Source organism: Chiloscyllium plagiosum, unplaced genomic scaffold (genome assembly GCF_037043375.1).
Source record: "Chiloscyllium plagiosum isolate Xiang-an unplaced genomic scaffold, Cpla_swu_hap1 HiC_scaffold_10, whole genome shotgun sequence".
Taxonomy (NCBI): domain Eukaryota; kingdom Metazoa; phylum Chordata; class Chondrichthyes; order Orectolobiformes; family Hemiscylliidae; genus Chiloscyllium; species Chiloscyllium plagiosum.
Genome location: NW_028270148.1, coordinates 86617051 through 86631540, shown reverse-complemented (window position 1 = coordinate 86631540; position 14490 = coordinate 86617051). Strand labels below are relative to the sequence as shown.

The 14490-nt window shown below is 40.6% G+C and overlaps 1 protein-coding gene across 5 annotated transcripts in view; it reads right to left on the bottom strand.

Moving 5' to 3' along the window:
* The window catches only part of map3k4 (mitogen-activated protein kinase kinase kinase 4), a 216128-nt gene that overhangs the window by 146755 nt on the left and 54883 nt on the right, over nucleotides 1–14490 (bottom strand). For all 5 annotated transcript variants that reach the window (XM_043696303.2, XM_043696305.2, XM_087991522.1 and 2 more), the window contains exon 2: nucleotides 1652–1836. In XM_043696303.2, the coding sequence (XP_043552238.2) occupies nucleotides 1652–1836 (185 nt within the window). The remainder of the gene's footprint in view (nucleotides 1–1651; nucleotides 1837–14490) is intronic.

Genomic DNA, 14490 nt, shown 5'->3' with positions numbered 1-14490 from the left:
TGGTGGTGTTAGTAGAGGGATATTTCTGTGACTGGAAAGACAGGTTCCAGTAGAATGAGATTTGATGCAAGGAACTTGGCTGTTTTACTGCACATTAATGATTTTGACCTAAACATAGGGGATGCAAATCTATATGACAACAGTGGCTATAGTAAGAAATAATTAAGAAGATAGCCATATACTATCTTCTAGCAGGAAGATATCAATAAATTGGTCAAATGGAAATGTAAACAGAAAATGGAATTTAATCCAGAAATACTCAAGTTAATTGAGTTGGGGACAGCTAACAAGGCAAGGAATTAGATTATGAATGGCAAAACCCTGAAAATTACCGAGCATCAGACAGACCTTAGTGTGCATAACCACAGATCCCTGAAGGTAAAAGAGCAATTCTAGCTAATAGGTATCTATTGACTCTCAGATAAGGTGGCTAAGGTAATACTTGGAATACCTGTATTCTTCGCCTCAGCCAATAAAGACAAGAATATGGACATTAAGCTGGAACCGTATAAAATGCTAGTTAAGCCATAAGTGAAGTACTGCATGAAATTTTGGTCACCAAGTTATAAGAAGGATGTAACTGCATTACAGAAGATGCAGAAGAGATGCTGCCTGGGCTGGAGGATCTGAGCTGTGAGCAAAGACTGGATAGGCTGTGGTTGTTTCTCTTTAAGCACCAAAGGTTGAAAGGGGACCTGATAGAGGTGTACAAGATGATGAGGGCATAGACAAGGTGGATAGGAAAGCACTTTTTCTGTTAGTAGAAGGATCAATAATCAAGGGACAGTTTGATGGCAACAGATAGCAGTCTAAGAAGGGAGTTTTGGGAGAAATGTTTCACCCAGAGGGTGGTGGGAGTCTGAACTCAACACCTAAAAAAGGGTGTTAGAATCAGACACTCATAACATTTAGGCAGTATTTAGATATTCACTTGCCTTGCCACAGTTTTCAGTACTCTAGGCCAAGCAACGGAAAATAGAATTCATCTAGTCAGATCATTGTCAACAGATTTACAATGTGCCAAATATCCTTCTGTGCTGTAAACATCTATGAACGAGTTTGTAAGCCTTATTTATCTCCAATTTTAATTGTTTCAGCACTGGTGGCTGAGCTTTCAGCAACTCAGGCTCCAAACTCTGGAACAACCTCACGAAAACACTCTACCTGTTGACTTAGCTTCCCTCCCTTAACACACTCCTTAAAATCTACCTCCTTGACTCCAACCAATAAAGACAAGAGTATGGAGGTTAAGCTGGAACTGTACAAAATGTTGGTTAAGCAACTGAAATACTGCAAACATACCTTGACTAAACTTTAGGTCACCTGAACAAATTGTCCTCTGTAACTCCATGTTGTAAATGCATTTCACAATAAAAGATGTGCCTTGAAATGTTTTATTACATTTATAGTAACATTACATGCAGTACATAAAGTTGGTGCAAAATGGAAAATAGCTCAACTTGACCAATGCTAGTTTAAAAAATGAATTGAAGTATCCTTGTATCAGGCAAAGTCAGTACCCATCCTAGACAGCAACCACTGCTGTAAACAATCATAATTTCAAAACTGGGATTATTTAATAGTAGTGCACTCTTTCATTACAAGATACTAATGGAAAGGAAAGCAAAGCAAACTTTTGAATCATACTAACCTTTATTACCAGAGCGACTGTCTGTTTTCCCAACGTTATTCCTGTGATGTTTAGTTGACATGCGTTTTATCTGTCGTTGGGTACTAGGTGGTGAAGTTCCATAAAAACCTTCAATGCTAGATTCATCAGAATATTCATCTGATTCAATATCTTCAGAAGCTACATCCCCTGATTTTTTGTTTTCCCTGAGAAATGAAAAACAAATTACTCCAGTTGTTGCACAAATGCTTTGGATACATATAAGCAGCTACTAAAATCCCTACAGTATGGAAGCAGGCGATTCAGCCCATCGAGTCCACACCAAACCTCCAAAGAGCATTCTACCCAGACTCACCTCCACACCCCTATAACCCTGCATTTACCCTGGCTAATCCACCTAGCCTGGACATCCCTGGACACTTTGGGCAATTTAGCACAGCAAATCCACCTAACCTGCACATGGTTGACTGTGGGAGGAAACCAGAGCACCCGGAGGAAAAACACCCAGACAAGGGGAGAATGTGCAAACTCCACAAAGACAGTTGCCCAGAGGCTGGATTTGAACCAGTGCCAAACACTGAGCCACCCACTAGTGTTGCTTAGGGCAAAACCTTAGGAGTTAAAAACTTACAACCAGTTGGCAACCACAACGTGTGCTTGGGTGGGGAGAACCTTGGTTTATCTATATCAGCATTCCCTCAGGCTCAAGTGAACATGAATGTGCATACACAGACTTATAGGTTACACACTATACATGTTTTATTAATGACAAAAAACCACTGGGGAGAGAAAAGAAAGAAGTCTCCCAAGTAATGAGAAATTTCATTGGTACTGCAGGTATCTCAACAACCTAATTAAACAATCCCTTCAAATTTACTAGTAAGTAGCTTTCAGTGGATGACAAGCTGGCTTGGCAGGAAGAAATCAGAAACGTAGGATTCCTCCACAAATGAGGTGCACTCAAACCAGTATTTAAATATTAAATGAGTAGGACAACACCTTGGGTAATGGAATCTAATGCAAATCCATAATACTATAAGACAAATTACTGCAACAAGGGCAGAGAGAGATATAGCAATGCATTGTTCATAGGGCTCAAGTTGTGCATCAATAGGGTTGGGATCAATGACCTTGAAAAGAATTTAGAAGGATTCTGGGTAATCCAAGAGAGAGGATGGGGAAAAAAATTGTGGCTGTAAAAACTGCTCCTTTTTGATGTATTTTAGGTATTGGAGGTGATTGCCTCAAATTCCAGGAGCAGCAATTACTATTTTATATGCTGTTGCATTGTTTTGTAACTTTAGGGGAAAAGGATCAAAACAAGGCACTTGTTTCTGAACATGGGTATGTGTCTCGGAAAAATAAACAAACAGCGAAATTCACAGCTGTCCTTGGAGGAACCTGTGTGGTAGAGATCACAGCACAGGAGCAGATAAATGCATAGTTTTAAGAGTAATCCTGCTGTAAATCTACAATAGTGAGTAGAGAGGGTTCTTTCTTAATTACAGAGGAACCTCGATTATCCAAAGGACACGGGTAGGGAGTATTTCGTTCAGTTAACCAAATTCCAGATAATCGAACGCTGGATAACACAGTTTAGCCAAGTATCAGGACCTTGCAATTTTGCTGGATAATTTGATATTCTGATAATTGAATGCCAGATAATCAAGGCTCCTCTGTATATGCTTTATTGAGATCTGTCTCTTGATTAAACTTTAAAAATATAAACCATTAGTACTAACTTATCCGAGAGCAGTGTTTTTAGAGCTGTAAGACTGGGGTATTTTCTGGGTCTGTAGATTGTGAAGGAGCAAAAGATGGCCTTTAATAGAGTGAAATGCTCTTCCTGTTGGATGTGGGAGATTAGGGAGAGTTTCCATGTTACTGATGATTATGTCTGCAGGAAGTATGTTTGGTTGCAAATGCCACCATAGATTGGTTGAAGCGGCAGTTAAAGACATTGAGAAATTTACAAGAGCTGGGGAACGTGATAGATGGCAGTTATAGGAAGGGAGAAAAGCCGCAGATACAGTCAGGTAGATGGTTAACTACAGGGAAGGTAGGAGAGGACGGCAGGAGGTGCAGGAGTCTCCTGTGAATATACTCATTTCAAACAAGTACGCTGTTTTGGAAAATGTAGGGAGATGGACTCTCAGCCAAGTTTCAGGTACTGAGAATGGCCCTAATGAGGGGTACATCAGGTTCCAAGCTATCGATTGCGATAGGGGACTATCCAGTCAGAAGCACAGACAGATGTTTCAGTCGCCAGCAGCAAGAAATAAGAATTGATGCGTTGCCTCCCTGGTGCCAGGATCAAGGATATCTCAGAGAGGGTGCAGAATGTTCTCAAGGGGAAAGGGACCAGCAGGAGGTCATTGTACACATTCGAAATAATGACACAAGGGAAAAGGATGAGATTCTGAAGGGAGAATGTAGAAAGTTAGGCTGGAATTTTTTTTTAAAAAAGGAGATCCTCAAGGTTGTAATATCTGGATTACACCTGGTGCTATGAGCTAGTGAGGGTAGGAATGAGGAGGATAGATGAATGCGTGACTGAGGAACTGCTGCAGGGGAGAAGGGTTCACATTTTTGGATCATTGGAATCTCTTCTAGAGGAGAAGTGACCTGTACAAGGAGGACAGATTGCACCCGAATTGGAAGGAAACCAGTATACTGGCAGGGAGATTTGCCAGGGCTGCTCTGGAGGATTTGAACTGGCAAAGAAGGGGGCTGGGACCCAGGGAGATAGTAAGGAAAGAGATCAATCGGAGACTGGTACAGTTGGGAAAAGGAGTGTGTCAAACAGTCGGGGTAGGCAGGAAGAAAGCAGAGAACAACGTAGGACTGAAAAGTTAAACTGCAAATATTTTCAATGAAAAAGAGGCTGAATCAGGAAGGCAGATGAACTCAGGGCATGGGTAGGAACACAGGCCTGGGATATCATTGCAATTACAAAGATGTGACTCAGGGACAGGACTGGCAGCTTAATGTTCCAGGATACAAATGTTATAGGAAGGAGTGGTGGCAGAAGAGGAGGTGAAGCATCGTTTTTGATAAAGAATAGCATTACAGCTGTACTTCGGGAGGATATTCCTGGGAATACATCCAGAGATGTTATTTGGGAGGAACTGAGAAATAAGAAAGGGATGACCACCTTATTGGGATTGTGTTATAGATCTCCCAATAGTCAGTGAGAAATTGAGAAAATTAATTAGTAAGGAGATTTCAGTTATCTACAAGAATAATAGGGCGGTTATGGTCGGGGATTTTAACTTTCCAACCATAGGCTGGGACTACCATTGTGTTAAGGGTTTAGATCAAGATGAATTTGATAACCATGCACAAGAAAAATTTCTGATTCAGTATGTGGATGTACCTACTGGAGAAGGTGCAAAACTTGACCTACTCTTGGGAAATAAGGCAGGGCAGATGACTGAGGTGTCAGTGGGGGAGCACTTTGGGACCATCGACCATAATTCTATTAATTTTAAAATAGTGATGAAAAAGGATAGACTGGATTTAAAAGTTGAAGTTCTAAATTGGAGGAAGGCCAACTTTGACGGTATTAGGTAAGAACTTTCAAAAGTGGATTGGGGGCAGATGTTTGCAGATAAAGGGATGGCTGGAAAAAGGAAAGTCTTCAAAAATGAGATAACTAGAGTCCAAAGACAGTATATTCCTGTTAGGGAGAAAGGCAGGGCTGGTGGGTGTCGGGCATGTTGGATGACTCAAGAAATTGAGGGTTTGGTTAAGAAAAAGAAGGAAGCATGTGTCAGGTATGGACACCAGAGAAGGAGTGAATGCTGAGAAGACTATAAAGGCAGTAGGAGTGTACTTAAGAGGAAAATCAAGAGGGCAAAAAGGGGACATGAGAGAGCTTTGGCAAATAGGGTTAAGGAGAATCCAAAGAGATTTTATAATTACGTTAAGGACAAAAGGGTAACCAGTGAGAGAATAGATCCCCTCAAAGATCAGCAAGGCAGCCTCTGTGTGGAACCTCAGGAGATATGAAAAAAGTACTTTGTATCAGTGTTTACAGTGGAGAAGGTCATGGAAGATATAGAATGTGGGGAAATAGATGCTGACATGTTGAAAAATGTGCATATTACAGAGGTGGTGTTGCTGGACAGCATAAAACACAAACGTGGATAAATCCCCAGGACATAATCAGGTGTATCCTAGAACTCTGTGGGGAGCTAGGGGAGTGTGTGCTGGGCCCCTTGCTGAGAAATTTGTATCATCAATAGTCACAGGAGAGGTGCCGGAAGACTGGAGGTTGACTAACGTGATACCACTGTTAAAGAAAGGAGGTTATGAAAAGCCAGGGAACTAGAGACCAGTAAGCCTGACTTTGCTGATGGACAAGTTGTTGGAGAGAATCCTGAGGGACAGGATTTACATGTATTTAGAAAGGCAAGGACTGATTAGAGATCATCAACATGGATTTGTACATGGGAAATCATGTCTCACAAACTTGATTTGAGTTTTTTGAAGTAACAAAGAATTGATGGGGGCATAGCGGTGGACATGATCTATATGGACTTCAGTAAGGCATTCAACCAGATTCCTCATGGTAGACTGGTTAGCAAGGTTAGATCTCATGGAATGCACAGGGAGAACTAGCCATTTGGGTACAGAACTGGCTCGAAGGTAGTAGACAGAGGGTGGTGACGGAGGGTTGCTTTTCAGACTGGAAGCTAGTGGCTAGTAGAGTGCCACGAGGATCAGTGCTGGGTCCACTGCTTTTTTGTCATTTATATAAGTGATTTGGATGTGAACATTGGAGGAATAGTTAGTAAGTTTACAGATGGGCGGCATGGTGGCACAGTGGTTAGCACTGCTGCCTCACAGCGCCAGAGACCCGGGTTCAATTCCCGCCTCAGGCGACTGACTGTGTGGAGTTTGCACATTCTCCCCGTGTCTGCGTGGGTTTCCTCCGGGTGCTCCGGTTTCCTCCGGGTGCTCCGGTTTCCTCCCACAGTCCAAAAGATGTGCAGGTCAGGTGAATTGGCCATGCTAAATTGTCCGTAATGTTAGGTAAGGGGTAAATGTAGGGTTATGGGTGGGTTGCGCTTCGGCGGGTCGGTGTGGACTTGTTGGGCCGAAGGGCCTGTTTCCACACTGTAAGTAATCTAATCTAATCTAATAATCCAGATGACACAAAAATTGGAGGTGCAGTGGACAGCAAAGGTTCCTCAGATTACAACAGGATCTTGATCAGATGGGCCAGTGGGCTGAAATGTGGCAGGTGGATTTTAATTTAGATAAATGTGAGGTGCTGCATTATGGAAAGGCAAATCAGAGCAGGACTTACACACTGAATGGTAAGGTCCTGGGGAATGTTGCTGAACAAAGACCTTGGTGTGCAAGTTCATAGCTCCTATTTGCAGGTAGATAGGATAGTGAAGGCGACATTTGGTATAATTTCCTTTATTGGTCAGAATATTGAGTAAAGGAATTCGGAGGTCATGTTGCAGTGTATAGGACATTGGTTAGGCCACTTTTGGAATATTGCGTGCAAGTCTGGTCTCCCTACTATTGGAAGGATGTTGTGAAACTTGAAAAGGTTTAGACAAGATTTACAAGGATGTTGGCAGGGTTGTGAGATTATTGCTCAATAAAGGAGAGGTGAATAAGCTGGGGCTGTTTTCCCTAAAGCGTCAGACGCTGAGGGCTGACCTTATAGAGGTTTATAGAATCATGAGGGGTATGGATAGAATAAAATCGACAAAGTGTTTTCCCTGGGGTGGGGGAGCCCAGAACTACAGGGCAAAAGTTTAGGGTGAGGAGGGAAAAATTTTGAAGGGACCCAAGGGGCAACGTTTTCACACAGAGGGTGATACATGCATGCAATGAGCTGCCATAGGAAGTGGTGGAAACTGCTACAATTATAACATTTAAAAGGCAGATGGAGGGTATATGAATAGGAAGGGTTTAGAGGGTTATGAACCAAGTGCTGGCAAAAGGAACTTGATTAGGTTAGGATATCTGGTCAGCATGGATGAGTTGGACCAAAAGTTCTGTTTCCGTGCTATACATCTCTATGACTCAACATGGGCAAGGTTTAAACTAATCTGGCAGGGAAAAAGCACAGTAAGGAGGATCAGAAAGGAGAAACGACTCCAGGAGATTTAATAGAAGCAAAAAACATTAGAATAAAGAGAATATAATTTTTAAAAACAAAAGGGTGTAATGAAAAAATGAGACATTAGATATGAGTCAAGCTAAGAAGCAGACCTATATGGATTTAGAATAACTAATCGTGGTGAGTGCAGACACAATTTGCTATACAGGATGAGACAGCAGCAATAACAGGAGACCCATCTCGAAGAAGGGGAGGACTGGGAACTTAATATTCCTAGCTATAGCTGGTTTTGAATAAAGAAATTAAAAAAAAACTGTGGTAATATAATCAAAGATGTAGTTACAACCCTGGAGAAGAATGATGTACTTGAGTGTTGGTTAGACTTATGGGAGAATTAGACTTGAGCTGGAAAAAACACAACAGATCAAGCAGCATGAGGAGCAGGGAAGTCAACATTTCAAGTCTGAATCTTTCATCAGGAAGATACAAGAATCTTAAAATAGTGATAAATAGAAGACTTCAATTATCAGAGTACAGAGTAGAAAATAATATAGATTTGGAAAATAATAAAAAGTAATTAGAAAGAATACCTGATACGTGTACTTTCTTGATCAACAGGTTTCTGGGTTAAAGGCACAATTGCTGGACCTAGTTCAGGGGAATGAAGTGGGAAAGTGCAATATGTTTCAGCAGGTTAGCTTTTGCAGAACAGGAATCAAAACATCACTAATTTTAGAACTATTCTGGAAAAACATATAAATCAAGTGCACAAACACACAAGGTGGGACAGAAAGAGGAGATCTAACAGTGATAAACTTTAAAAAAATAACTGGATACAGGTGGAACGGAATCAAAGACTGACCAATAAAACTGTAAAATGGCAGTGGAAGGGCTTCCAAGAGAAGATTCCATGAGGGATACAGGAAGGCATCCAGGGTTAAAACTCCCAGATGGCTGTCAATAAAGACCAAAGTGAAACAGAGAAAAAGTTTCAAGTCAGGTTCTTTATGCACACAAGAAACAAAACAGAATATAGACTGTACAGAGCAGAACTAGAAAAGTGAAAAGTAAGAGTAAGAGTGTGTGAGATTATATTAGCAAGTGACGTGAAAAGTACCAGTCTTAAGATAAAATAGATAAATTTAATGTATGTGAATATCAAAACTTAAAGTAAAGTCATCACATTTACAAAGGAGACTATAATTGGATTGGCATTGCAATCAAACTAAGCAGGCAAGAGATTAAAGGATGAGATTGGCAAGACATTTAAGTGGACAAAACTGCAGATATAATTTAATGCAGACAAGATAGTGATACACCTAAAAATAAAAAAAAGTAGCCTTTGGTGTCTAGTGTTGCAATATACTGTAGCTAAAATGGAGCTAAAAGAGATCCAGGAATTCGAGTAGATTCTAATAAACATATGCAGGCAATGTAGATCAAACACATGTCTTGCGTATTGCAGGTATTCTACAATTTGGCACTGCAAGTGAAAAGTATAATGATCAAATGTAGTGTTCACTAGATTGCACCGTGAATATATGATCATAAGTTAATTGGTTAGCTAAGGTGGTTAGATGATCAACATGTGGTTCAGAAAAATGCCAGAAGAGTGCATTTGACTCCCATTCCAGCTGAAGTAGACTTGGGACCTGCATCATTGCCCTGCCGTTGGGGGTAGAAAACAATCGTAAATCAGCACTAAAAATGGTTCAGGAAGTAGTATCAGCAGGCCAAGGACTTCCCTCTAGGTGAATGAATGACCAGCGCTGATAAAGGAATGCAACGCATTCAAATCCTAATGAGGCAATCCCTAGTGCAAAAAACAGAATTGGACCACAGGGTCCCTTGAACTTTCTACACCATTCAGTATGATCAAGGTTGACTTTCTGACTCAACTCACTTTCCTACCAATCATATCGTTTCATTCTCAGAGATCATAAATTTGTTTTCTGACCTTGAATACACTTAAAAATAAGATTTCTGCAGTTCCCAGTTTGCTTCCCTTTTAATTATGAAAATACATCTTATATTTGTTAATTTCCAATCTGTTGAAAACATCACAATCAGAATTTAGAAAATCATGACCATGACCTCCATCCTAGGATTCTAAAATTAATAATCAGATCCTGGGGATTTACTGACTTTTAATCTCCGAAGCTTCAATAAGTTCTCTTTGATATTAATTACCTTAAACTGTTCACTCTCATTAGCTCTTGGTTACCCTTGACTTTTGGCATGCAATGAGAGTTTTCTGTGAAGTCAAACAAAATATTCTTTTTCCCCATCCCCATAATAATTTTTTTTGTCCCTAAGGGACTAACATTTACTTTAGTTTTTTTGCACACATACTTTTACAATATATCTTTAAATCCCTGTTTAATGTATTTTTCTTTCTTGTCAAAAAACGTTGATGACACTTAGTTTTAAAACTGCCCTCAGACTTATTTTGCAACATCCTAGGCCTCTTTCAATCTACATTTATAAATCTAAATCTATATAAAGAACAGCCATAATTAACCACTGACATATACTGCTCAGGCTTAGCCTCTCTGAAACTTATTGTGCAATTCAAATATATTAATGATCTCTTTTGTAAAAGGACTTATTGACATGACATTACTAATTAACCTTCCCCATTACACAAAATTTGATCCAAAACTGCGCTGTTCCTAATTGATGTTTGGTAGTACTGCACTTGGGCACTGCCAAAAGACCGTATGTCGAAGGTGCTCATTTTGCATTTAACAAGACATTACAAACGTCACAAGAATACCTATAGATGTAAATTTGCTCACTGAGGTGGAAGGTTTGCTTTCGAACGTTTCGTCACCATACTAGGTATCATCAGAGAGCCTCCGGTAAAGTACTGATGTTATGGCTCACTTTTTATAATTGTGTTTAGGTTTCCTTGGGTTGGTGATGTCATTTCCTGTGGTGATGTTATTTCCTGTCCTTTTTCTCAGGGGTAGTAAATGGGATTCAAGTCAATTTGTTTCCAGAGAGGGGTCCGGTTGGAATGCCATGCTTCTAGGAATTCTCGTGCGTGTCTCCCTAGGATGGATGTGTTGTCCCAGTCAAAGTGGTGTTCTTGCTCATCTGTATGTAAAGATACTAGTGAGAATGGATCATGCCTTTCTGTGGCTAATTGATGTTCATATATCCTGGTGGCTAGTTTTCTGCCTGTTTGTCAAATGTAGTGTTTGTTACGGTTCTTGCAAGGTATTTTGTAAATGACATTAATTTTGCTTGTTGTCTGTATAGGGTCTTTCAAGTTCATTAGCTGTTGGTGGGTTTGTGCCAAGCGGTCTGAGTAGTCTGACAATCATTTCCGAGATGTCTTTGATGTAGGGGAGAGTGGCTAGGGTTTCTGGGTGAGTTTTGTGTGTTTGTTGCTGAGAAATTGGCAGATTGTTCATTGGGTACTCGTTCTTTTTGAATACACTGTATAGGTGATTTTCCTGAAGACCAAAGACACCAAGATAGAAGAGGATGAAATAATGGTCTGCTTTGATGTAACAGCCCTATTCACATCCAGCAACATCAACCTAACCAAGGAAACACTGACTACAGTAATAGAAGAACCAAAGGCACATACACCAATCACCATCAACTTCATCTGCAAGGAGAATACCGTCAAGCTAGTGGACCTATGCCTTACCACCCGCTTCACTTTCAACAACAGAACCTACAGACAAGTCAACGGAACACCTAAAGGATCTCCGATATCAGGGCTCTTAGCAGAGGCAGTAATGCAGAAACTTGAGCAAACAGCTCTGCCAACCATTCAACCCAAACTTTGGGTCTGCTGCGTGGATGACACCTCTGTCATCACTAAATGAAACAAATTAGAGGAAACGTTCAAGACCATCAACTGGCATAAAATTCACTAAAGAAGAGGAAAACAACAAACTGCCATTCCTAGATGTCGCAGTAAAGCAAACAGCCATGGAGAACTTCAAACCAGCATCTAGAGGAAAACAAAAGATACGGACCAAACACTGAACTACAGAAGCAATCATTCCAATATCTGCACATACTGCAGCAGAGGAACTACAAAGAACAGAGAAAAGTCATCTATACCATGTATTCAAAAAGAACGGGTACCCAATGAACACAGTCCACCAATTTCTCAGCAACAAACACGAACAAACAGACAAAACTAGTCCAGAAACCTTAACCACACTCCCCTACATCAAAGACATCTCAGAAATGATTGCCAGACTTCAAGACTTCTTGGCACAAACCCACCAACAAACTAAAACAGCAGCTAATGGACTGGAAAGACCCTATACAGACAACAAGCAAAACTAATGTCATTTACAAAATACCTTCCACGAACCGTAACAAACACTACACTGGACAAACAGGCAGAAAACTAGTCACCAGGATACATGAACATCAACTAGCCACAAAAAGACATGAGCCACTCTCACTAGTATCTTTACATACAGGTGAGGAAGGACGTCACTTTGATTGAGACAACACATCTATCCTAGGACAAGCCAAACAGAGGCACGCATGAGTATTCCTAGAAACATGGCATTCCAACCGGACCTCTATCAACAAACACATTGACTTGAATCCCATTTATCACCCCCAAGAAAAAGAACAGGAAATAACATCACCATAGGAAATGATATCACCAACCCAAAGACACCTACACACGTAAATAAAAAGCGGGCCATATCACCAGTGCTTCACCGAATGCTCACTGATTAAGTTACCTAGTATGTTGATGAAACGTCTGAAAACAAACCTTCTAGCTCAGCGAGCAAACTTACATCCAGAACCTCAACCTGAGCTGTAAATCTTCTCAAATCTCACTAAAAGTATACCAATGCTGAAAACGTGTTGCTGGAAAAGCGCAGCAGGTCAGGCAGCATCCAAGGAACAGGAGAATCGACATTTCGGGCATAAGCCCTTCTTCAGGAAAGTATACCAATGTAAAGGTGAACATTTTATACACTAAGGTGTGTCTGTTGACTGGTAGATCATTGTCATGGTGAATGTACAGTACTAGATGATCACTGCCAGTTAACTGCAAAGACTCCTTTGTTCTAAACCAGCAGATTGATTCTGGTCAACTTGCACTTGTCATCTAACTGGTGCATTCTCCATGGCAATTCCGCTACCAGAGTCCACTCACCAAAGAAACAGCACTCTCTTCCCATACGGTACATTGTTCCTCTTTACACTGTTATTCTTGAAAATGTCCTGACAATTGTAGGATGAAAAATTTCAACGAATAGATCTTTTTTCTCATCTATACTCAGGTTTCTACTGGTTCCAAAAAGAAAGTGGTCCAAAATTATTTAACAATCTTCTAGGTTACCTTTATCAACTTAATTTGTCCAATCCTTCTATTGATTGGAGTCCCCATTATTACTATTACATTGTTATATGCTCAAATTAAAAGGTCCCGGCAGGGTAGGACATTTCGATCAGAGCTCCTCTCCTTGCTCGTCCCTTTGCCTTCTTTTTCCTCCACTTCATAATTTCTCTTTCCTCTGTCCTAAGTGGAAAGTAGATTCGAGAAGCAGAGCAAACACAGGCAGAGCGAGCACAGGACGAATTCCATAGCAGTGCAGGACAGAGGCCAACATGTAGACGCTACGTGGCCTCGTGCTCTGGGCCTGCAGGCACACACTGGAACTTAAGTGCTTATGGTCACATCATCATGCTAGATTTTTTCACTGTTTCATGCTAATCTATATCCTTTTTCACTCTGTAACAACACTTTTTTTTAAACTCTAAGATTTGTACCTAGGTGCTTGTACTTAAGACGACACCATTAAAGGCAGCCATTGTAAAAACTTTTCATTGTATTCCTGTATTTCTATTCTGGAGTACATGTGACAATAAGGGATAGTCTACACTATTTGAAAATTACTTATTTAATGCTTTGTCCAATACAAAAAAGTTCTAAGTAGTCTACAGAATTATTTTCACCTAATTAAGAATAATGTCACCCGAAAAAAAATTTGACAGGCATTCAAATTTAGGGATTGAGAAAAAAAAATTCAGAACACCTTCAATTTAACTGAAAGGAGAACTAGGTTACATAGGATCAAGTTGGTACTTAAAATCTGATATCAGATAGGTTCTTCACACAAAGAGACGAAATATGGAGCAGACCTCCAGATAGGCTGAAAATCCTGGAGGCTAAAATCTTGGAATCAGAGGGATATTAGAACTGATCCTCTGATCTACTGAGCTATTGGGGGAGGTTGAATAGGCTGGGGCTGTTTTCCCTGGACCGTTGGAGGCTGAGGGGTGATCTTATAGAGGTTTATAAAATCATGAGGGGCATGGATAGGATAAATAGACAAAGTCTTTTCCCTGGAGTGGAGGAGTCCAGAACTAGACGGCATAGGTTTAGGGGGAGGGGAAAGATATAAAAGACACCGAAAGGGCAACTTTTTCCACAAGGAGGGTGGTACGTGTATGGAATGAGCAAGTGGTGGAGGTTAGTACAATTACAACATTTAAAAGGCAGCTGGATAGGTATATGAATAGGAAGGGTTTGGAGGGATATGAGCCGGGTGCTGGCAGGCGGAACTAGATTGGGTTGGGATATCTGGTCAGCATGGATGAGTTGGACCAAAGGGTCTGTTTCCATGCTGTATATCTCTTTTGACTCTATTACTGCACGTCGGCACACAAGGTTGTGGCAAATGATCTGAATAATCTGTAATTAACTTGGGATGTTGTGGCAACTCCCTCAATAACTACCCCAAGCATAAAGCAAATGACTATTAAAAAAAACTCAAAC